Source organism: Dendrobates tinctorius, unplaced genomic scaffold (assembly GCF_039654945.1).
Source record: "Dendrobates tinctorius isolate UK_male_01 unplaced genomic scaffold, ASM3965494v1 ptg000383l, whole genome shotgun sequence".
Classification (NCBI taxonomy): domain Eukaryota; kingdom Metazoa; phylum Chordata; class Amphibia; order Anura; family Dendrobatidae; genus Dendrobates; species Dendrobates tinctorius.
In genome coordinates this window covers 990,298-1,014,534 of record NW_027362049.1, presented here as the reverse complement: position 1 = coordinate 1,014,534, position 24,237 = coordinate 990,298, and the positions used below count along the sequence as shown (strand labels likewise).

Below are 24,237 nucleotides of genomic sequence, written 5' to 3'. Positions count from 1 at the left end.
AACATTTAAACAAGCCCTGTGGACTGTTGATGCTAAAATAGAACTCTGGCCACAATGACAAAGGTGTGTGCGGAGAAAAAAATGGCACAGAATTTCAGGAAAAGAACATCTCTCCAACCATTAAGCATGGGAGAGGATCAATCATGCTTTGAGGTTGTGCTGCAACCAATGGCACGGGAACATTTTACGTGTAGAGGGAAGAATGGATTCAATGAAATTTCAACAAATTCTTGATACAAACATTACACCATCTGTAAAAAAGCTGAAGTTGAAAAGAGGATGGCTTCTACAAATGGATAATGAACCTAAACACACATCAAACTCCACAATAGACTGCTTTAAAAGGCACAAGGTGAAGGTTTTACAATGGCCCTCACAGTCTTTTGATCTGAACATCATTGAAAATCTGTGACTAGACCACAAAACAACAGCGCATGCAAGACAACTCTGGAATCTCACAGAACTGGAAGAATGGATGAAAATCACTCAAACAAGAATTGAAAGACTCTTGTTTGGATACAAAAAGTGTTTACAAGCTGTGATACTTGCAAAAAGGGGTGCTACTAGGTATTAACCATGCAGGGTGCCCAAAATTTTGCATCAACCCATTTTGCTTTTTGTAATTTTTTAAATATAAAAGATGAAAATACATCCATTTTTTTTCCGTAACATAGAAAGAAAATATGTAATAGACCATTCAGAAATTATTTAATCTTCAACTTGCTTAACTATTCACAATAACCGTAATTTTGACCAGTAGTGCCCAACTTTTACATGCCACTGTACATTCTGGCTTAGAAGGGGGATGTGCTGTTCCTGGGACCCAGCTTCCAGTTTTGCCAGGGAAGGTGCAGTCCTGAAGATTGACAGTTCAGACCCGCAGCATGGCCTGGCCACTGGTCTGAACCGTGCACTCTTCCAGGCTACTTGTAGAGGGAAATTTACCTCTGTATCACGAGAGAAGTGTAGCGGCACGGAGGCAGGACAGATACAGCGCTCTAGCCAGCTTCAGAGTGGGTTCTATATCTAAGGGACTAGAAGTGCACGGTTCTACCTAGGTAACTGACCACTCTGAAAGCAGAGTGGCTGGTGACCTAGGCAACGTGCTGTACACTATAAAATTAAAAATCCCTCCAATCTTGAGAGCAGAGAGGATTTTTAGTAGGAGGCAAGTTGCAAAGTTGCTCATTTTTATCCATTTATCATGGAGCTGTAAAATAATGCTTTTAAAATTACCATCACCTCTTTTCTAGAAGAGGTTGACAGAACCCGCACCACAATAAAAGTACTTAAAACAGGAGAACATTCATATTATTACCGAGTCACTGGCATGAGGACAGACATCATATAGTTTAGAAGCATCTTCTGTAGTCATAGAGCACCTGCAACAAGAGTCTTGTGAGACAGCAATACAAGAGCAGGGACAATGACAGCCATGTGGCATTGCATGACAGACAAGTATCTGGTATGACCATACCTCGCTCCATTAGACAACTTTAGGATAACTTGATTTTTAAGGTCATAGATTTTACCCAACCAGCAGTCATATGCAATGTAATCTCCATACATGATGGGCTATAATGAAAAAAAGCAGGATTATCGTATTGGTTTCAAGTACATTTCCGAATCGCCTATATTAAGAGGTTGTCTGCTTTACACCATGCCACTCAAAACTTTACTTTTCCAAAATTCAGTACCTTGAGGTGTCCCAGACAAACTGTCCCACCACCATCAGTCTGTATAACCTACAAATTTTACTAATATTTTAAAGGATTATTCTCAAAAAGTCAAGTTATCCATTGTTCATGGGATAGGGGGATAACTTGTTGATCACTAAGGGGCCCAACCAGTGGGATCTCCAGGGGTACAGAGCTTCGGGCTCAGAAATCCCGAGAAGGAGGTGGTGCAGCCCCATACTAAATGCAACAGAAGTGTATATATGTTCAGTCTCCACTCCATTCATTGAATATGGGAGTGTGGGAAAATACTGATTGCCGCACTCAGCAGTCCCATAGATAACGAATGGTGCAGAAGCCACGTGTGCACTCCTGCTACATTTTGGAGTCACATGAACCATAGGATCCTGTAGACTGGAGAAAATGACTTCTATGAGACCGCATAGGGGACAAGCTATGACCTGTGCAAGGAAAGAGTCGAGCTGTACCCATCACATAGAGATTGGTGAATCCGATGCCATCTGTCTCTAGCTTTACAATTTATATGACGATTACTTAGAAGTGATCTTTACAAAGCAAAGTATCTTCAATGATCTCCCTACTCTATTACAAGACTTGTGACAACAGTAAAAATATTTCCAATCCATTCCCAGCCTGTATCAGAGAGGGCTTTCAACAAATAACTCACCTGCACCACGGGGTCATGTCAAGTGGGAAGGGCAATAGGAGCGGGTTCACAACAGCACCAGCAACAATGTCATTTAAAGAAGCACTCCGCCTCCCATCAACATTTTTATCCACTTAATATATTGCAGTCATCATATTATATAGCGCTGTGTACTTACAATTTCTCCTTTTGCCCTTCTACCAAGATAAACCCTTCACAATACAATTTGTTTCGTAAAATGGGGGTTCATCTTATAATTCAAATATACATTACTGGCTGCAGTGGAGCAGAGCCGCTGCTGGTGGAGGCAAGAGTGAGGCGATGTTGCGGGCCTCAGGCTGGGAGGAGGGGGTGTTCAGAGGTGCAAGGGCTCCACCGACATTTTGTGAAAGCCCAGAGCCCCCACACTTCCATGGTTTACATTGCAGTGGACTCAGGGAAAATGGCTGCCGGGGGCGGCGCATGCGCTGATGGAGAGATCTTGGCACCAAGATTTCAGGAGACCGAGATGTCGTCGTCGAGAATCTCCTCCTGTGCATGCGCTGCCCCAAGCGGCCATTTTCCTGGAGTCCACCTAAATGTAAACCATGAAAGTGCGGGGGCTCTGGGCTGTCACAAAATGTCGGCAGAGTCCCCGAAACACTGAACATCCGTAGCGTCGCACCTCTAAACACCCCCTTTTCTCCCAGTCTGGGGTCCGCAGCATCACCCTACTTCTGCCTCCTCCATCAGTGACCCCAAAACTCCACTTTACCGCAGCTGCCACCCCAGTAAGCAATAAGATGTACGGATTATAAGAAGCACCATCATTTTATTAAAAAAGTTTTTTTTCCTATTTTTCTCCCCAAAATTTGGGGTGCGTCTAATAATACACAAAATACGGTATATGTCATGTCCCTGACACTGATGTGGGTTCCGTCACTGAGCCCGCATCTTTTTCTGCACGACCGCTCATTTAAATCAGCCATCATGTGTCTATAACAGCCGCAGGTGGATCGGAGCTGCACCCACAGCTGTTATCCATTTAAATCTTGCTGTCAATCTCTGTCAGCGGGAGTTAACATGCGCCAGTAGGAATTGGGTCACAAATCCTGCCCATCGGTGCCCTGTCACATGATCAGGGGAACCGATGGGAAGCACTGCTACGTGCAGCACAAGCAATCAGATGATATCAGCTTCAATTCTCCTAAAGGAGCTATTAAAGCGAACCTGTCAGCAGTTTTGGCCAAAATAAGATACGGCCACTGCCTTTCAGGGCTTATCTACAGCAATCAATAAGGCTGTAGATAAGCCCCCAATCCGACCTGAAAGATAAGAAAAAAGTTTTATTATACTCAACCGGGGGCAGTCCGGTCCGATGGGCGTCGTGGGTCAGGGTCCGGCGCTTCCCACCTTCTTGCGATGCCGCCCTCCTGCTTGCTTCATGGCTCCCCGGCATCGGGCTTCTGCGCAGTCGTACTTACTGTGTTTTTCGGACAATAAGACGCACTTTTTCCCAAAAATTTTTTTGAGGAAAATGGGGGGGTGCGTCTTATACTGCAAACGTAGGCTTACCGGGGGGTTGCGGTAGTGGTGTGGTGGCGGCAGAGATGCGCGATGCTGAGGCGCGGTGTGCGGTACGGCGTGCACCTGAGCAGGGTCCCTTCCTCAGGTGAGGTAACGCTGCGGCCCCGTGTCCACGGAGAGCAGAGCAGGGAGAATCAGGGGTTTCTCAGTGGCGGCGGCCATCTTCCTGAGGCCGCACGTGCGCAGATTGAGTTCTCTGCTTCCCAGGGATTCTGCGTGTGCAGATTGAAATCAGGGTGGCCATTTTCCTGAAGCCGAGTTCGCAGATTGAGATCTTGGCTTCAGGAAAATGACAGTTGCGATCTCCATCTGCGCGCGTACGCACAGCCTCCCGCGGCCATTTTCCTGAAGCCCCAGGAAGCAGAGTACTCAATCAGCGCACGCGTGGCCTCAGGAAGATGGCCACCGCCACCGAGAAACCTGTGATTAACCCGGCTCTGCTGCTCGCCTTGGACACCGGGCCGCGGCGTCTCCCCACCTGAGGAAGGGATCCTGCTCAGGTGCACGCTGTACCGACCACCTCGCCTCAGCATCACCGCACCTCCGCCACACGACTGCTGCAACCCCCCGTGGGCACCAGGCCGTGGCGTCGCCACATTTCTGGCATCCAAAAGAAGAGACCCTGCTAAGGTGCACTCCCCCACAGCCCACACCAAACATCAGCAGACACCAGACTGACCCCAGGACTGCAGCATTGCCCCACTTCTCTAATCCTGAGGAAGGGACCATGCCTCCTGTGACCCTGCTGTACCACCGCCAGCCCTCAGGTAAGATACCTTAAATTCGCATAATAAGACGGACACCCATCTTTTTTTCTGCTATTTTCACCCCAAAATTTGGGGTGCGTCTTATGATCCGGTGCATCTCATAGTCCGAAAAATACGGTATCTGCCCTGTTGAGGGTAGAGCAAAGTACTGCAGTGCGCACTCCCCGGGAAAGGTCAGAGACACAGCGCCTGCACACTGCAGGAATCTGCTCTGCCCTCAACAGGGCAGATAAATACGCCTGCGCAGGAGAGCGATGCCGGGGAGCCATGAAGCAAGCAGGAGGGCGGCATCGAAAAAAGATGGAAGGCGCCGGACCCGGACCTGCGACACCCATGGGACCGGACAGCCCCTGGTTAAGTATAATAAAAGTTATTTTTCTTGTCTTGCAGGTCGGATCGGGGGCTTATCTACAGTATTAGAGAATGCTGTAGATAATCCCTGAAAGGCGGTGGCCGCATCTTATATCGGCCAAAAGTGCTGACAGCTTCCCTTTAAATACTGTAAAAAGGGGAAAAAAAGTTAAAAAAAAAAAAATGAAAAATAATGTTCAAGTCACTACACTTTTGCCTCATCAAAAATCAAACAAACAAGTTTGGCATCGCTGTGTTCAGAAGAGCCCAATTAGCTGAATCCTTCTAAGCTCTATGTAGAAACGTGAGGTCAATTTTCCCTGTATGAGTCATGAGTTGCTGCAAAAGTCCCCAGCAGAGGGGAGAAGAGAGCAGCTTGGTCAGACGTTCAACAGGGGGATGATATATCAGGGACACGAGACTTCCCGTTTCTACAAAGAGCAGAGAAAAGAAGAAATAACTGGGTAGAAAGACAAAATGAGCAATTGTAAGTACACAGTGCCATATAATATGATTGCAATATATTTAGAGGATAAAAATTTTGATGCGAGTTCTTCTTTAAATGACGTAGTCAATGACTGGCAGCAGCTTTTAAACGATTAAACTGCAGTATTCGGAGCTTAGCTCCAGTCATTACTGCTATAGGCAGATTCTGGCTGTGTAAGGCAGCTGGTATCTGCCCAGTAGGAGAGAATTCAGGTCCTGAACCAGCACCATACAAGCACACTGACTGTCACATACAGTAACGCCAGACGGATTAACAAGCTTTCCTTTCCTAAATAAATACCTACGAATGTAGAGAGCTGATAAATCTCACCCATATGTGCTGCAGGTCCTTGCTGTTGACTGGATTTAGGAAGCAGCTGGTCCCCACCACTTTCACCATACAGTCTATATTTACATCAATGACAGTGCCACACTGGCTGTCCTGCAATGGAGGGGAAGAAAGAAAATTCTCTAAGAAAACCAGGGAATCCATTCAAAGGAGAAGACCATTATAGCAGTGGACAAGACGTTACCTTTGAACTCATGCGACGCACGGCATCCCTGGGCACCAAAGACCTGTCCTCTAACTTTAGCTAAATGATAGAAGAAAACAGAAAACATTATTGAGGCACAAATCATAACAGATGTTCCACTACATAAATGGTGGGTTTCCCAAAAACAACATTCATTATTAAGGTTGGTGCAAATTGATTTGCAGTCCTACTCCATTGGCACATGACAGTGTTGTTTGGCCGCTGCACGGGAGTGGAAACTAAGGGTTCCGTCACATTAAACGATGCACCAGCGATCCCGACAACGATACGACCTTGTCAGGATCGCTGGTGCCTCGCTACATGATCGCTGGTGAGCTGTCAAACAGGCAGCTCTCACCAGCGATCAGGACCAGTGAGGACGCTGGTATCCAAGGTACACAGCAGGTAACTAAGCGACGCATGCGCTTAGTTACCCGATATTTACCTTGGATACCAGCTCCCAGCGTCTGCTTACAGCGCTGGGAGCTCGCTGATCGTTGGTCTCCCGCTGCCACACGCAACGATGCGTGCTGGCCAGCGGGAGACCAAGGATCAAAAAAATGGCCCAGGACATTCCTGCACGATCAGCAATACCCGTGGGGGGTGGGTGGTCGCTGATCCCCGTCACACACAGCGAGATCGCTGGCAAGATCGCTGTTGCATCACAAAATCAGCAATCTCGCTAGCGATCTCGCTGTGTGTGACGGGGCCTTAAGTCTCTTAACTATTGGCATCTGTGGCTCTTTGTAAGCTGCCCTGGCTGGCTAATCAAAAGATCCGCGGATGTCGGCAGGTAAGAGGCGCTACTGCCACTCCAGTGTAACGGCCGCACACTGCTGTCATGGCTGATGGAAGGGGGATGTACAAATAAATTTGTTCCAACTCTATCCATGGCCTATCCACAAGATAGATAAAAAATGTATTACTGCTGGAGATCCGGCTTCGGAGACCCCTGCCCATCCCAAGAACTGAGTGGCTCAAGTGGGAAAAGAGCAGTAGCACACACACCCACATTCAACCACCACTTTTATAGACCGTGAATGAAGAAGTGATTGCACTTGCTCACTATCAATCCACACAAGGGACTCGCTTCATAGTAATTAGTGGGGCGATCACATCTTTATCATGGATGCTCTGGATGGGTGATATGATGCTTATGGAACAACACTTTAAAATTAGCTGATTTTCATGCTTAGATTTATCGCCACGCATTACCAAGGAGCGCCATTTTTACAGGATCCATTAGCCAGGGTAGCGTCTTTGTGCACATTATTTTACACTTGCTACACTAATCTGAACATATTATCCCTAAGGGGCACTTCCCCAGGGCTGTTTATATAGTAACCTCTCAGAAGAAAGAAAAGATTGACAATACTATTGTAGCCCATGACATCCTACATAGTCACTGAGGTCTTTTAGCCATTTGGGCTTCTAACAAAAGGCGAGCTGTTCCCCATTCTGTTCAGTCCTCTCTAGAACTGCTGACTGCTCTAGTAATACATTCACACCATAGGAACTGAATGTATTAGCGCTGCTGAACATATAGGCATCCTGCCAGAACACGCCTAGGATACAATGCAGACAAACTGCATCAGATGAGCCAATACTCCCTAGATCAATGTGAATACCGCAGCAGAACCACATAGAAAAGTCACGTCATTGTGCCACTACCCTGCGTGCAGCACATCTGAAGCAATGTCATAGGAGCATTATATAAATTATCTAACGCTAAAGAAAGGTACACATCCTACAAACGATAAATTGTGCACTTATTTTTCATTAAAGTATTCGTCCAAGCTAACTAAAAATTTGTCTACAGGAAGCAACACTGAAATTAATGCAAAAATATTCAGTACTGTACAAGTTTTAGGCAAGTGTGGAAAACACTGCACAGTAAGAATTCTTTTATAAACAGAAGTATTGTCAATTTTTATCAATTAACAAAACGCAAAGTGAATGAACAGATGAGAAATCTAAGGGTATGTTCCCAGTGTCAGTAAACGCTGCGGGATGGATGCTGCATACCTCCACAGTGTCCAGATGTTACAGCATAGTGGATGGGATTTCAAGAAATTCCATGCCCACTATGCGTGCACGGACACCTCCTGCTTCCCTGCGGAGACGACATGAGGCGCGTCTTTCCAGACCACAGCATGTCAATTTATGTAGTGGAGACGCTCAGTAAATTACCCATACACTAGCATTAGATGCGGTAAAACCGCATTATCTTCCTAGTCACATGCATATTAAGTGTGGGAACACAGCTTACTACGCATGTGTACCAATTTACATAATGCTGCACCCGTGTTCAGCCGGAAGTTCACATACACTGCAGTTCTCGGGATGAACTGAGCTGACCGCGAGAACTGCCGTGCACGTGACCGCCGGGGATGGGGTTAATGCCACCGTTCAGCCAAAGACATCCAGATGTAGCAGAGCTGGACTCGTCGTCGGACAGTATGTATGTCTTCTCAGCGGACAGGTAAGGATATTGTTGCTTTTTTATTTTAATTCTCTTACAGGAGAACGAGGGCTTCGGCGGAATAGGCGATGCGGTAAGTATGGTTTAATTAAGATCTATTGAAAGAAGTCTGTCATTATTTTAATTAAAATACTTTATTCTGGCAGTGTCTTTATTACTATAAGATTAGTAATGGATAGGTGTCTTATAGACGCTTCTCCATTACTAAGCCATGGCTTTTTCCTTAGCTGGTTAACAAAAAATAGGGGGACCCCACTATTTTTTGCTAACCATCCAAGATAAGCAGACCGCTGCGGCCTGGTATTATCAGGCTGGTAAGGTTCATGAATATTGGATCCTTACCAGCCTGAAATACCAGTCCCAGTAGTCTGCTTTACTCTGGCTGGTTAACAAATATAGGGGGACCCCATGCTATTTTTTTTTTTTAATTATTATTTATTAACCCCTGTCTAACATTTGACGTACTATCCCGTCAATGTGCCCTGGGCTCGTATGCCCACGGACAGAATAGTATGTCAAAGCGATCAGCTGCGCTCACGGGGGGAGCGCAGCTGATCGCAGCCGGGTGTCAGCCGATTATCACAGATGACACCCGGCACTATGTGCCAGGAGCGGTCATGGACCGCCCCCATAACCTTAACCCCTGGCACACTGCGATCAAACATGATCGCAGTGTTCTTGGGGCATAGGGAAGCATCACGCAGGGAGGGGGCTCCCTGCGCGCTTACCCGAGACCCACGGAACAACTCGATCGGCTTGTGTTGCTTCGAGGGTCTCCTCCCTGCGGGCCTTCCGAGTCCTGCAGGGAGGTGGCTTCTCAGCGCCTGCTGAGAGCAGGCGCTGAGAAATCACCGGCAGTGCCTGTTAGATCGCTGATCTGACACAGTGCATTGCAAAGTGTCAGATCAGCGATCTGACTTTATATAGTAATGTCCCACACTGGGACAATATGATAAAGTAAAAAAAAAAAATTCAAGTGTAAAAATTTTTTTTAAAAATTCCTAAATAAAAAAAAATTCCCTAATAAATTCTTATTTTGTAAATAAAAAAAAACAAAACAATAAAAGTACACATATTTAGTATCGCCGCATCCGTAACGACCCGTCCTATAAAACTGTCCCACAAGTTAACCCCTTTAGTGAACCCCTAAAAAAAAAACAAAAACAAGGAACAATGCTTTATCATACCGCCCAACAAAAAGTGCAATAACGCGCGATCAAAAAGACAGATATAAACAAACACGGTACCGCTGAAAATGTAATCTTGTCCCGCAAAGATGAGCCGCCATACAGAGTCATCAGCGAAAAAATAAAGTTATAGCTCGCAGGATAAAGCAATGCACAAATAATTATTTTTTATATAAAATTGTTTTAATTGTATAAAAGCGCCAAAACATAAAAAATATATAAATGAGGTATCGCTGTAATCGTACTGACCCGAAAAATAAAACTGCTTTATCAATTTTACCATACGCAGAACGGTGTAAACGCACCCCCCAAAAGAAATTCATGAATTGCTGATTTTTGTTCATTCTGCGTCCAAAAAAAAATTCGGAATAAAAGGCGATAAAAAAAAAAAGTAATGTGCCTGAAAATGGTACTAATAAAAACGTCAACTCGTCCTGCAAAAAACAAGACCTCACATGACTCTGTGGGTCAAAATATGGAAAAATTATAGCTCTCAAAATGTGGTGATGCAAAAACTATTTTTTGCAATAAAAAGCGTCTTTTAGCGTGCGACAGCTGCCAAATACAAAAACCCACCGTAAATAGTAAATCAAACGGCCCTTTATCACCCCCTTAATTAGGGAAAAATAATAAAAATAAAAGTGTATTTATTTCCATTTTCCCATTAGAATTAGGGCTAGGGTTAGAATTGGGGGTTTCCACTGTTCAGGCACATCAGGGGTTCTTCAAATGCGACATGGGGTCTGATCTCAATTCAAGCCAATTTTGCGTTGAAAAAGTCAAACTGTGCTTCTTCCCTTTCAAGCTCTGCCATGCGCCCAAACAATGGTTTACCCCCACATATGGGGTATCAGCCTACTCAGGACAAATTGCACAATAACTTTTGTTGTCCAATTTCTCCTGTTACCCTTGGGAAAATAAAAAATTGGGGACTAAAAGATCATGTTTGTGGAAAAAATTATTTTTTTATTTTCACGCCTGGGCGTTATAAACTTCTGTGAAGTTCCTTGGGGGAGGGTCGAGTTTCCAAAATGATGTCACTTGTGGGGGGTTTCCACTGTTTATGCACATCAGAGGCTCTCCAAACGTGACTTGGCGTCAGATCTCAATTCCAGCCAATTTTGCGTTGAAAAAGTCAAACTGTGCTCCCTCCCTTCCAAGCTCTGCCATGCGCCCAAACAGTGGTTTACCCCCACATATCAGGTATCAGCGTACTCAGGACAAATTGCACAATAACTTTTGCTGTCCAATTTCTCCTGTTACCCTTGGTAAAGTAAAAAAAAATTGGACCTGAAATAATTTTTTCGTGAAAAAAAGTTAAATGTTCATTTTTTTAAACATTCAAAAAATTCCCGTGAAGCATCTGAAGGGTCTTGAATGTGGTTTTGAGCACCCACCTTGAAGGGTGCAGTTTTTAGAATGGTGTCACTTTTGGGTATTTTCTATCATATAGACCCCTCAGTGACTTCAAATGTGATGCGGTTCCTAAAAAAAAAAAAAAAAAGTGTTGTAAAAATGAGAAATGACTGGTCAACTTTTAACCCTTGTAACTTCCTAACAAAAAAAAAAAAAAATTGGTTCCAAAATTGTGCTGATGTAAAGCAAACATGTGGGAAATGTTACTTATTAAGTATTTTGTGTGTCATATCGCTGTGATTTAAGGGCATGAAAATTTAAAGTTGGAAAATTGCAAAATTTTCACCAAATTTCCGTTTTTTTCACGAATAAAGGCAGGTTATATCAATGAAATTTTACCACTATCATGAAGTACAATATGTCACGAGAAAACAATGTCAGAATCACCGGATCCAAGGAAGCGTTCCAGAGTTATTACCTCATAAAGGGACAGTGGTCAGAATTGTAAAAATTGGCCTGGTCATTAACATGCAAACCACCCTTGGGGGTAAAGGGGTTAAAAAAGAAGGGGACCTCTCTCTGTGCTTTCCTCCACTTCCTGTGTCATGTACATCTAGCTGTGTCACAAGATTCACCATTATGTAAATTAGTACACATGTAGTAAGCTGCGTTCCCGCACTTAATACGCATGTGATTAGGAAGATAATGCGGTTTTACAGCATCTAATGAAAGTCTATGGGTAGTTTATTCAGCGCAGACTGAGCGTCTCCACTACATAAATAGACATGCTGCGGTCTGGAAAGATGCGTCGCATGTCCGTCTCTGCAGGTGAGCCGCGGGCATCGGTGAAAACATAGTGGGCATGGGTGAAAACATAGTGGGCATGGGATGTCTTTAAATCCCATCCACTATGCTTTAATAGCTGACCGTGGGAACATACCCTAATATAGCTGCGAACAGGAAATCACTTTTTTTCCTTCCCACAAGCCAACTTTCAATTAGCTATATTTCAAGTGACAAAAAAAAACAAAAAACAAAAAAAACGCATGCAATGAAAAAACACATGTGCAAAAAATGCCCCAAAAACGCATGTAAAAACCGAATCAAAAACACAGGTGACCTGCCAGTGACCACAGATGCAGATTTGGTGCAAATTTGACCTTCGTCAAATCCTGAGCCATTCCTGATCGTGTGCACATACCCCAAAACACATCAATATTTGGTGTGACCGCCCTTTGCCTTCAAAACAGCAAAGTATCAGTTCACATAGGTACTCTTCCACACAGTTTTTGAAGGATCTCGACAGGGAGGTTGTTCCAAATATCTTGAGGAACTAACCACAAATCTTCTGTGGATGTAGGCTTGTGCTGATAATTCTGTCTCTTCATGTAATCCCAGACGCAGGCGATGATGAAACCAGGACTAGGTGGGGGCCTCAACATAACTTTGAAGACTCCTTGTTCTTCTTTCCTTTGAATATAGTCCTTAATGACATTGACTGTATGTTTGGGGTCGTTTTCCTGCTGCAGAATAAATTTGGATCCTATTAGACACCTCCCTAATGGTATTGCAAGATGGATAAGTATCTGCCTGAATTTCTCAACATTGAGGACATCAAGAAATGAGCTACGCCGAGGACTGTAGACACAGTAATCGTACAAAGTAACTTAGAAAAGAAACATCATGCATGCTCACTTCCCTTCAAGTCAGAAGATATCTAGCAGTGCCCTCAGCTCAGAACTGCCAGCAACCAGTGGGACCAACCTACACCCATCTACAGTCCAGAGAAGACTGGCCAGAAGTGGTCTTTATGGAAGAGTTGTGGCCAAAATGGCATACCTTCGATATGGAAACAAGGCCTAAAGATTGAACAATGCAAAAAAACTCAAGTACTGGGGTGCTGAAAAATTGCAGCCGCTGCTCTGGTTTGAAGAGTCAAAATGTGAAATATTCGTCTGTAACAGAAGGCAGTTTGTGCAGGGAAGGGCTGAAGAGTGGTACAATAATGACCGTCTTCAGAAGCAGAAGCATGGTGGAGGTTTCTTTTATGTTTGGGGCTGCGTGTCAGCAAATGGAAGTTTGGTCAGGAATAATAATTTGCTTAACACTAATATATGCAGATACTTATCCATCTTGCAATGCCATCAGGGAGGTGTCCGATTGGCTAAAAATTAATTCTGCAGCAGGATAACGACCCCAAACATACAGTCAATATCTTCAGTGTAAAGAAGAACAAGGAGTCCTGGAAGTGATGAGGTCCCACAGAGCCTTGATCTCAACAATATTGCATCTGTCTAACATTACATGAAGAGACAGAAGGAATAGCACAAGCCTACACAGAAGATTTGTGGTTACTTCTCCAAGATGTTTGGAACAACTTCCCTGCCGAGATCCTTCAAAAACTGTGTGCAAGTGTATCTAGAAGAATTTATGCTGTTTTAAAGGCAAAGGGGTGGTCACACCAAAAACTATTATTTAGATTTCTCTTTTGTTTATTTAGTTTACACTTTTAATAACTTCTATTTTTTAAATATTTTAACTTTTGCAGCATTTTTCCTACACCTGCCTAACTTTTGCATAGTACTGGAAACTCACCAGTTTCTAGCGCTGCCTCCCCAATGCAACGCACTTGCCTTCTGTTCCATTTTGCAGACAGCAGCCTGCATACCCTATGCGACTGCTGCAGCCAATCATTTGCCTCAGTGGTCTCATGCAGTAAAGTGCTGAGGGTAGTTATTGACTGCTGCAGTAATGTGGTGCATAATGGCAGTGACAGTCCTCTGAAGACAGGGTATGGTAATGCTAGATTTCCTAGTGATCAGCTCGAGAAAGTGCTCAATTTCCCTGCAGCGCCACCACAGGAGAGATGAAGCATTATAGAATTCCTACTAAAATAGCTGTCATTAACGAATGTGCTAAATCCTTCTGAGCAAAATGCTCTTTGTAGCTGCTCTCCTCTAGGAGAACTGCAGATCCCCCATTTCGAAACTTTGATTTCACTAAACGTGTATAAGAAGAAGGTGTATAGAAAAAAAATGCCAGAGATAAACAAGCCAATTTGCCCAAGAAAGTATGATCATGTGGTAGAGCTGTATGAGGTCCTCCATGTGGCATCTGCCAGTGTGTTACAAAGGTAAAGATCCCTCGTGTCTCTATGTGCAGTCTATGGGAGATCTTATAGCAGCTTCTCTCTTTAAGGGGGTTTACAGTGTTAACTACAGTTTTAAGTGCAGTAGAAATCTAGGCAGCCAACTAAAGATTACAGTAAATGGTATGCCCCAAGAGCGCTCCAACCCGAGAAGTCAAAAATGTTGGCAGCCACTTAACATCCAGTTAACGGAGACTCAAAGCTGTAGAAGACTTGGTCAACAGCAGAGGACATGCCTCGCTTCCACCTGTTTAACTCCTGGGCATCATGTAGATGCTACCAGTCCTATACTGGGTCATGTGCACATTTTAGGGAATGCCACAATCTGAATAAAGGTAGCTCTGTTCGCAGAGGTCCAATGCTTGGAGCCCTGTGAACAGGTTAATATTGCTATGGTGTAAAATGTATATTTATTTTCAAAGTGACATTGTGGGGAGTCCATCGATTTCTGCGGTTGCCTGCAGTACTTCAGAGAGCTGGAAGTGACTCAGAGAATCAGAACACCCCTCGCCTATTAACTCAACTCGCTCAGGACCCGTTGAAGCGCAAGTGCGTGAAACGGCCGTCATCCACTCTCTGTACGTTCCTCCCGTGCCAATGCCTTTTAATCAATAAAGAATGTTCACGACAGAACGGTGAGTGCCATCACTTTTTTTCTCTTTTGTACATATATATCGCACTATAGAAAGACATGCATCGTTTGTAGTGGGTTTCACATCTCCTATCAACTTATGGTAAGTAACATTTGCCCACATTGAGTCGGCACAACAAAAAGGCCACTAAAAACAAGGGTGAAAAAAAACAAACAAACCCACCCTGATTTACCCACCAGAAGTAGTTTTCCCCTTCGTGTCCCTCCTGTAGCTTTTTGTCCTTCTATGCCATGTACACAAGTTGAAGCCATGACGTTTGCCACATCTGTCTGCATTAGTATCAAATGTGCATTAAAGTAAACTTAATGGGGATATGGGCATCAAGGACGTGCCCTCTTCCAATATACAGCCATTCGTAACCATGACGAGCTCCCACATTATAGGTCTCTCCCGATTAGGCCTCATTCACATGTCAGTATAAAACACGGACGAGGAAAAAAAAAAAAAAAAAAAAAAAAAAAAACAGTACCAGGGCCAGTGTTTTCCATCAGTGTGGCAATTTTTCCTATCCGAGTGTCTGTGCCTCAGTTTTTGTCATCAGCATGTCCCTTTGTGTCAGTGCCTCCGTTCTTGTCATCCGTGTGGCAATTTATGTCACCCGTGTGTCAGTGCGTCCCTTTTTTGTCACCCGTGTGTCAGTGCGTCCCTTTTTTGTCACCCGTGTGTCAGTGCGTCCCTTTTTTGTCACCCGTGTGTCAGTGCGTCCCTTTTTTGTCACCCGTGTGTCAGTGCGTCCCTTTTTTGTCACCCGTGTGTCAGTGCGTCCCTTTTTTGTCACCCGTGTGTCAGTGCGTCCCTTTTTTGTCACCCGTGTGTCAGTGCGTCCCTTTTTTGTCACCCGTGTGTCAGTGCGTCCCTTTTTTGTCACCCGTGTGTTCCTTTGTCATCCGTGTGTCCGTTTTTGTCAGATGCCACACGTACTGGAAACACGGAGGTGTGAAGGAGGCCTGGTTTATCCAGACGCATGTTACATGCCCTTTAACCTTGACTGTATGGACTTATAGAGGGGTGAACTTCATGTCCCCCCCAACTCCAGCGTTCTTGCTCTAGGGAAGGCTTTTGGAGAAGGACAGGACTGATTGGCCCGTCCGTTTCTGGAAGAGAAATTGTAACAAGTGTTCTCACATGAAAACAGAAAAAGGCATTTGTACTAACCCACAAATTTGTAAACTACAAAAAAAAAATTACATGAGCAACCTCCATGACTGAACTCCCCAGCGCCACCCCTCCTCCGCTAAGTTGGTGAAGGAGAAGAGCAAGAGGCACATGGCTCAGGAATAAATCCTTAGAGTACATCCAAGTTAGGCCACGTTCATACGTTCAGTATTTGGGGAGTATTTCACCTCAGTATCTGTAAGCTAAAACCAGGAGTGGGACAATCAGAGGAAAAGTATAATAGAAACTCGTCACCACTTCTGTATTTATCACCCACTCCTGGTCTTGGCTTACAGATACTGAGGTAAAAAACTCACTAAATACTGATGTGCACGTGGCCTTAAGCCGGAAAAACTGCAAAGGGAAAAATACGCAGCATAATCCGACATGCTGAAGATGTAATACCTGGAGCTCTGGTCAATTTCCTCCGTTAATGAGATTTTGTAAAATGTGTTATGTAATATATAACGGATCTCACGTGCATCAGTCCAATGAGGACAAGACCCTAGAGTCCGTTCTAAGGTCTATCACCTGCTCAGAGGATAGGTAAGTGAATGCTGGCTGGGGGTCCATGCCGTCCCGAGAATTGCTACCCTAGCAGCCTGTAATGTAGTGTGTAAGGAACATGGATTTCCTTCCCATTCACACATTGTATACAGTTTTTCTTACATCCTGAAAATACCAATCTGGAAGTTATAACACATAATATTGGTGACAAACAAGTTCTTTTTCCATAAACTTGATAAATCTGATAGAACCATAATGGCAGGAATACCCCTTAAAAGAACTTGGGGGAGGGGAGTTTGTAACAAGATATGGGTCAGATTCCTGCATTATAAGTGATAAGGGAGTATACGGTGTGAACAGAGCTCTAGGACGGAGACAGACTGTATGAAATCCTGGCGCGTGCTGCAATGTGTAAATCATCCATTTGTGAGAGGTCGCAGGTAAGGACAGAACTGCACGGCCGGCCACAGATGATGGGATGGTTCCCGCACACCCATGTGACTTGTGTACACTGCCATGTACTGTTATCCCCCAGTCTGTTAACCCTTCATAGCCAGGGCAGGCTGCTCGCCATCCAGTGCAGTCTATGTAATCAGTGAGTGATCTGCACCGTATATATCGCACAGGCTTTTATCTGATGACAATCCAAGGGCCTAAGCACGAGTCTGCTCCATCTGTCACTGCCCCGTTACCCGTAAACCTTAGGCCGAGTGCTCCATCTGTCACTGCCCCGTTACCCGTAAACCTTAGGCCGAGTGCTCCATCTGTCACTGCCCCGTTACCCGTAAACCTTAGGCCGAGTGCTCCATCTGTCACTGCCCCGTTGCCCGTAAACCATGAAGGACGCACCTCATACGTATATTATACGTCATCTGCGGCCACAGGAAAGCCAAAGGATAACATTTAGTAGCCAGCCCCTGGGACTTCATGCTCCCAGCTAATTGCCTCTGAAAGCAGTGGCCACAGTGGGACTGGCAGACAGGCTCCAGCGGGCAGGAACATTGGCACAAACCCAGATTTCACACAGAACATACGATGGAGAACGGGGACTGGATGGAAGGAGATCTGCACAGCCCTGGGAAGCCTGGAGCTTCCAACCGTCCACAATCCCGAGATTCTCCGGCCCCCCGCACTGTACCCCCCCAGAAGTACACAGATCCTCACACTGCGGCCTTCCACAAGGATCATGCGCCTCACGTACACAATGGCTACTGCTAGGGCTGCTGGATGCTCCGTGCACACAGCGCCGCTCACCTTGGTCTCCTTCACGTCCTGTCTGATGCCTTCTGGGTACCACTGCACCCGCACATAGCCCCTCTTCAGGGGCCCGAACCTGCTGGCCTCCCACACAGCATCGGATGCGGAGCTGCCCTGCTCTCCCCCGCCCGCTCCTCCTCCACCGGCGCCTCCCTTTCTTCGGCCCCCGCTGGCCCCCTCTTCCACCACATCCTCCTCTTCCTCGCTCTCCGAGTCCTCCCCATGGATGAGCCTCACCAGGCCGAACCGGCTCTGGCCTCTGTAGGCACCGAACACCAGATCATGTGAGAAAAGGAGCCGCTGAGAGCCAACGCTGCCGACCAGTGGCGGGGACTCGCCTGTCACAGGGGATGAGGGATCCGCGGCATCCGCCATTGTTGTTGTCCGGAAGAGAACAGAGGAGCAGCCGCCGGCCTGGGCGGTTACCAAGGAGAGACCGGCGGAAGAGCGAGGTGACGTCATCCCGCCCGACGTCGTTACTAGGTGCAGGGATGCTGTTGCTGGGGTAACCGGCACTGTGTTACCAGGGAACCGGCTACAGCTCGGACTACCGCGGCGGTTTTTTGCGTTTTGATGCGTTTTTTTTCCGCAGCGGTTTCAGATCTCATGGAAGAAGCCAAAACCGCTGAAAAATCGGCAACATTAAAGGTACGTGCACACGCTGCGGAATCCGCTGCGGATTAATCTGCACGGATTTTGCAAAAGCCGCAGGTCAAAAGACCTGCGGATTATCTGCGGTTTTGCCTGCGGTTTGGTCCTGCGGATTCCCCATCTCCACAATGGTGGAGATAGGAACCCGCTGCGGATTCCGCAGAAAGAATTGACATGTCACTTCTTTCTGCGGTTTCAAAACCACAGCAAATCCGCGCGGATTTTTCCGCTACGTCTACACAGCGGTTTTTTTATACCATTCATTTGAATGGTACTGTACACCGCAGCTAAAACTGCTGCCGGTCCGCAGCGGCCAAAACTGCTGCGGAAACGCAGCGGAATCCGCAGCGTGTGCACGCAGCCTAATTAGCATGCTGCAGTTTTTACCGCGATGCGGTTTTTTCACGGTAAAAAACGCATCAATGTGCACAAAAAGTGCAAAATGCATAGAAATGACTGGGAAGCTTATTTTTAGCGGTTTTATAGTGAAAACCGCTGTAAAAACCGCTAAAAAACGCTGTGTGTGAACACAGCCTAAGGGTATGTGCACACGCTGCGGATTCCGCTGCGGTTTTTTCCGCGCGGAACCGCAGGTAAAACCGCAGGTAAAGTGACCTGCGGATTTCCTGCGGTTTGGTCTGCGGTTTTGCCCTGCGGTTTCACACCTCTACTATGTTAAAGGTGAAAAACCGCTGCGGAAACCGCACAAACAATTGACATGCTGCTGTTTGTAAACCGCAGCAAAACCACGCGGAAAAAAACACAGCGTGAGCACAGCGTTTTTGAAACCCCATAGGGTTTCATTGTACTGTACTTGGTCAGCGGAACTGCTGCGTTTCTGCAGGGCCAAAACCGCTGTGGAAACACAGCAGAATCCGCACCGTGTGCACACAGCCTAACTATGAGCGAGGAACAAAAGGCGCAACCGACCACATGCGCAGTAGTCTGAACGTTATCCACCTGCATGTAACACCAACATGTCAGTAACGGCCAGCACCGGACACCTCACCCACGTGTAGTAGCGACGTGTCAGTAACGGCCAGCACCGGACACCTCACCCGCATGTAGTAGCGACTTGTCAGTAACGGCCAGCACCGCACACCTCACCCGCGTGTAGTAGCGACGTGTCAGTAACGGCCAGCACCGGACACCTCACCCGCATGTAGTAGCGACGTGTCAGTAACGGCCAGCACCGCACACCTCACCCACGTGTAGTAGCGACGTGTCAGTAACGGCCAGCACCGCACACCTCACCCACGTGTAGTAGCGACTTGTCAGTAACGGCCAGCACCGCACACCTCACCCACGTGTAGTAGCGACGTGTCAGTAACGGCCAGCACCGGACACCTCACCCGCATGTAGTAGCGACGTGTCAGTAACGGCCACCACCGGACACCTCACCCGCGTGTAGTAGCGACGTGTCAGTAACGGCCAGCACCGGACACCTCACCTGCGTGTAGTAGCGACGTGTCAGTAACGGCCAGCACCGGACACCTCACCCGCGTGTAGTAGCGACGTGTCAGTAACGGCCAGCACCGGACACCTCACCCGCGTGTAGCAGCGACGTGTCAGTAACGGCCAGCACCGGACACCTCACCCGCGTGTAGTAGCGACGTGTCAGTAACGGCCAGCACCGGACACCTCACCCGCGTGTAGTAGCGACGTGTCAGTAACGGCCAGCACCGGACACCTCACCCGCATGTAGTAGCGACATATAAATAATATGACACTCTAGATTATGTATAGGATGTGATCGATAGATGGATCAGTATTCCATCTCTGTGGGAGGAGCGGGTGATGTTTGGGGGTGACATCTTCAATTTGGACTGACACATCACCATATTTATGATCACATGTAATTTTTAGCATTGTTGAATAAAGATCTTTGATATTTTTTTACGCAATTCATCGCATGCTCTAGTTTTTTCTCCTGTATCCCAAGTTTTTGGAGTTTATGCATTTTGGTACTGGAGCTGGGGAAATGATCCCCCACCTTCTTGGTACTATATAATGTCTATGGGGCTTCTGTTGCCACACCTCAGCTACTGCAGAACCACTTAATACACACCTCAGCTACTGCAGAACCACATAATACACACCTCAGATATTGCAGAACCACATAATACACACCTCAGCTACTGCAGAACTAAACACCTCAGCTACTGCAGAACCACATAATACACACCTCAGCTACTGCAGAACTAAACACCTCAGCTACTGCAGAACCACATAATACACATCTCAGTCACTGCAGAACCACATAATATATACCTCAGCTACTGCAGAACCACTTAATACACACCTCAGCTACTGCAGAACTAAACACCTCAGCTACTGCAGAACATCATAATACACACCTCAGCTACTGCAGAACTAAACACCTCAGATACTGCAGAACTACACACCTCAGCTACTGCAGAACTACACACCTCAGCTACTGCAGAACCACATAATACACATCTCAGTCACTGCAGAACCACATAATATATACCTCAGCTACTGCAGAACCACATAATACACATCTCAGTCACTGCAGAACCACATAATACACACCTCAGCTACTGCAGAACTACACACCTCAGCTACTGCAGAACCACATAATACACATCTCAGCTACTGCAGAACTACACACCTCAGCTACTGCAGAACCACATAATACACACCTCAGCTACTGCAGAACTACACACCTCAGCTACTGCAGAACCACATAATACACACCTCAGCTACTGCAGAACTACACACCTCAGATACTGCAGAACCACATAATACACATCTCAGCTACTGCAGAACTACACACCTCAGATACTGCAGAACCCCATAATACACACCTCAGTCACTGCAGAACCACATAATACACACCTCAGCTACTGCAGAACTACACACCTGCAGCACTCCTTCTTCTCTCCCTCTTCTAGGGATCTCCTTCCTCTCGGACCCGTCCTCAGACTCTCCTGACTGACTGTCCAGACTGATCTGTAATTCTAAACCTTCCCAACCTTTTATATGGATCTCAACTCCACCCACATCCCAGCACATCCAGTGTTCCATGCAGGGAACCACCAAGGCACTCCTAATGTCTAGGAGGAGAGAGACACCTCAATGTGGTTGTGCAGAACTACCCTGTTGTGTGGGGTGCGAGTGTTGGAGTGTGGAAAGGCATTCCCAACTTACCTAGGTGGTGGGGCACTACACCTTAGGAGAAGGTGCAGTACCTCTGTGGCGACTGAGCCACAGGGGCGCCACATACCCCCCGTTAAACACAGCACATCCGCGGGCTGAAAAACAGCAAAGTTGACAGTATAGGAACATACAAAATTATTATAATACTGCATAAACAATTCTTATACTAAACTTCCTAGTATAGGAGGTACTTATTCTTGAATGTTACAAACAATTCTTAATTAACTATCTAAATGTCAAGTCTCAAAGTGCAATTTTTTTTTTTTCTAAGTGCCATTATCTGTGACTCACTATCACTTCAGTATTATTCAGCTTTCCTTCCCTAGTACACGTTTCTTTATCATTTTACTCTCTTCTAGACGCAAGACGCTGACCGCAAGTACCTGGTCCGTCACCTGTCTACTTTCAATTCTTTATTCTTAATTCTGTATCAAAACATTCTCAATTCTCTATCTAAAAGCCATTTCTCAGTTACTAATACTCTTATAAAACACATTATCAAGTACTTCACAGTAAAACATTCAACAATTATCCTTGTAAGTGCTGGACACCGCTCCAAGCCGGGATTTCCTTGCAGTGTCCTTTGAGGTAGACATCATCTTTGAAAAGTGTCCATGCAAAACATCATCTTCGCAAAGTGTCTTTATGTAAAACCAAGAAAGGGCACCTACAGAGGTGCAACTATTTACAATAAAAGTTTTTGGATCACTCCAAGTTCATGATCGCTTAGTTCAATAGGAAGGCTGCCAGTTGCCGGATGGTGGCTTAACATTGGGCCCAGTTCTCCTCTTCCTCCCGCTCTTCCTGGGACCGATCCAGGCTGGTATAGTACTGCGGCGCCACCTTCAGGGGTTCCGGTGTTCCCCCCCGGGGACTGATATCCCGGTCCCAGACCAGATCTAGCACGACCTGGCCAGCCGCTGCAACCTTGGTGCACCACAGGGCCTTCCCAGTTGTCGGGACATCAGACATACCTGGGGCTTCCTGGCGGTGGGGTCTCTGCTCCGGTGCAGCGGTGACAGGTACCGGTGGCAAGGGTACCAAGTTCAGGGGCGCCGGTGGTGTAGGCCCCTCCGGGGCGTGCGGCCTGCTCAGTCTCCATAAGGCCTCCTGCCTCAGTCGCAGGCGCCACGTCAGCTGGGCGATTTCGTCCTCCAGCTGCTGGCGGTTCATTTCAGAGATCGGGTCGGAGCCTTCAGCCATGGCGCCGGGGAGATCCAACTCAACCTCTGCGCGCTCTCCAGGCCTCCTTCCCTCACTCTCCAAAGTGGTGTTCTGGCGTTCTTCTTCCTGCCTCGGCCCCTTTCCCGCCACTGGCTTCTTCTGCCCCTCCTTCCGGGGGCGGCGTCTTCTTCCAGCGCCTCCATACCAAGCCAGTATATGAACCCCTCGGGGGGTGGGCCATGTCGCTGTCACATAGTAATTCAGGCAGGGAAGGCCCAATACTCCTCGCGGTCTTTTCCTAGGACCTCCCATCTCTTCACGCCCTTCTTCTCCGCGCCAGCGGCCATTTCTAATGTCCATTTTACAGTCTATTAAATTAAGTCTTCTGCACATTTTCAAAAGTATAAAGTCTCACAAATTTCAGGCGCACAGAACCCGATGGTATCGGGTCTCATCATCCTGTTCGTGACGCCAAAATTGGGTCGCCCTCCCATGGCTGTGGGGTACTCGGTACCGGGCCGGTGTCAGGGGGAAAGGTGTCACAGTGGCGGTGACCCGGTCCGTGGCCCTGGGCGCCAAATCAATAGTGGTTTGTGATATAGTTTATGTGATAGTTCGTGACACCACCTGTGGTGTTTGGCAAGCAAGATGTTAAGCCAACGCTGCGTGCAGATCCTCTGGGGCTGATGGTGTGTTGCAGCATAGATGGTGTAGCTCCCCACAGGTGAAGCTGTAACTAATGGCAATATGTAACGGTGCTGACGGTGTTAGCGCACAAATGAATGGAAGACACCAGGGCTTGCAGTTCCAAAGCTTTACTCACAGTCCGTGGTACACACTGGTGCCTGCCTCCGTGCCGTGTCCTCCGGGGCAGAGACTCAATCAACCTCCCGGGCAAGTCAGGATTCTCCTCTCCAACACTCCGCCAACATGTACCTTTCCTGAACGACGCCTCTATTGCGCCTTAAGGTGTGAAGAGCTCCAGTACCGTGGTACTCTGGAGTTCCTCCTGTCAGATGTTCCTAACAAATCTACTCGTATGGCAGACAGCTGTAGCCTCTCTTGGGGGCTCCCTTTATCCGGAGTCCTGGCTCTCTATTCAGTTGCTGTTGTGCCCCAAGTCTTAGATGGGAGTAGTGCATTTACAGCCAACTACTCCACCGGTGTCTGCTGCAGAACCATAAGTGTCCATACAACCTCGGGGACCGGGCCCCGGCCTTGCGCTGAGAACCTCTAGGCAGGGTTCCTCTTCCGACCCACAACTCCTCTCTGTTCTCTCTACTCCTCTTTCCTAGGGAAGCTTAGGTTGCAGTTCTACGTCTTTCTCCTTCTGTTCCTCTCCCGTGCCAGCTGGCTCAGATCACTGAGGCAGCTGCAGCACTCCTTCTTCTCTCCCTCTTCTAGGGATCTCCTTCCTCTCGGACCCGTCCTCAGACTCTCCTGACTGACTG

The 24,237-nt window shown here is 46.8% G+C and overlaps 1 protein-coding gene across 1 annotated transcript in view; it reads right to left on the bottom strand.

The window, feature by feature from the left end:
- Window positions 1-18,222, bottom strand: part of UBE2O (ubiquitin conjugating enzyme E2 O) — a 98,024-nt gene extending 79,802 nt beyond the window's left edge. The window contains exons 1-5 of the mRNA XM_073563172.1: window positions 17,789-18,222; window positions 6,047-6,106; window positions 5,845-5,955; window positions 1,478-1,575; window positions 1,319-1,382 (exon numbers count right to left, since the gene is read on the bottom strand). Coding sequence (XP_073419273.1) covers window positions 1,319-1,382; window positions 1,478-1,575; window positions 5,845-5,955; window positions 6,047-6,106; window positions 17,789-18,166 — 711 coding nt within the window. The 5' untranslated portion in view covers window positions 18,167-18,222. The remainder of the gene's footprint in view (window positions 1-1,318; window positions 1,383-1,477; window positions 1,576-5,844; window positions 5,956-6,046; window positions 6,107-17,788) is intronic.
- Window positions 18,223-24,237: the final 6,015 nt, after the last annotated feature.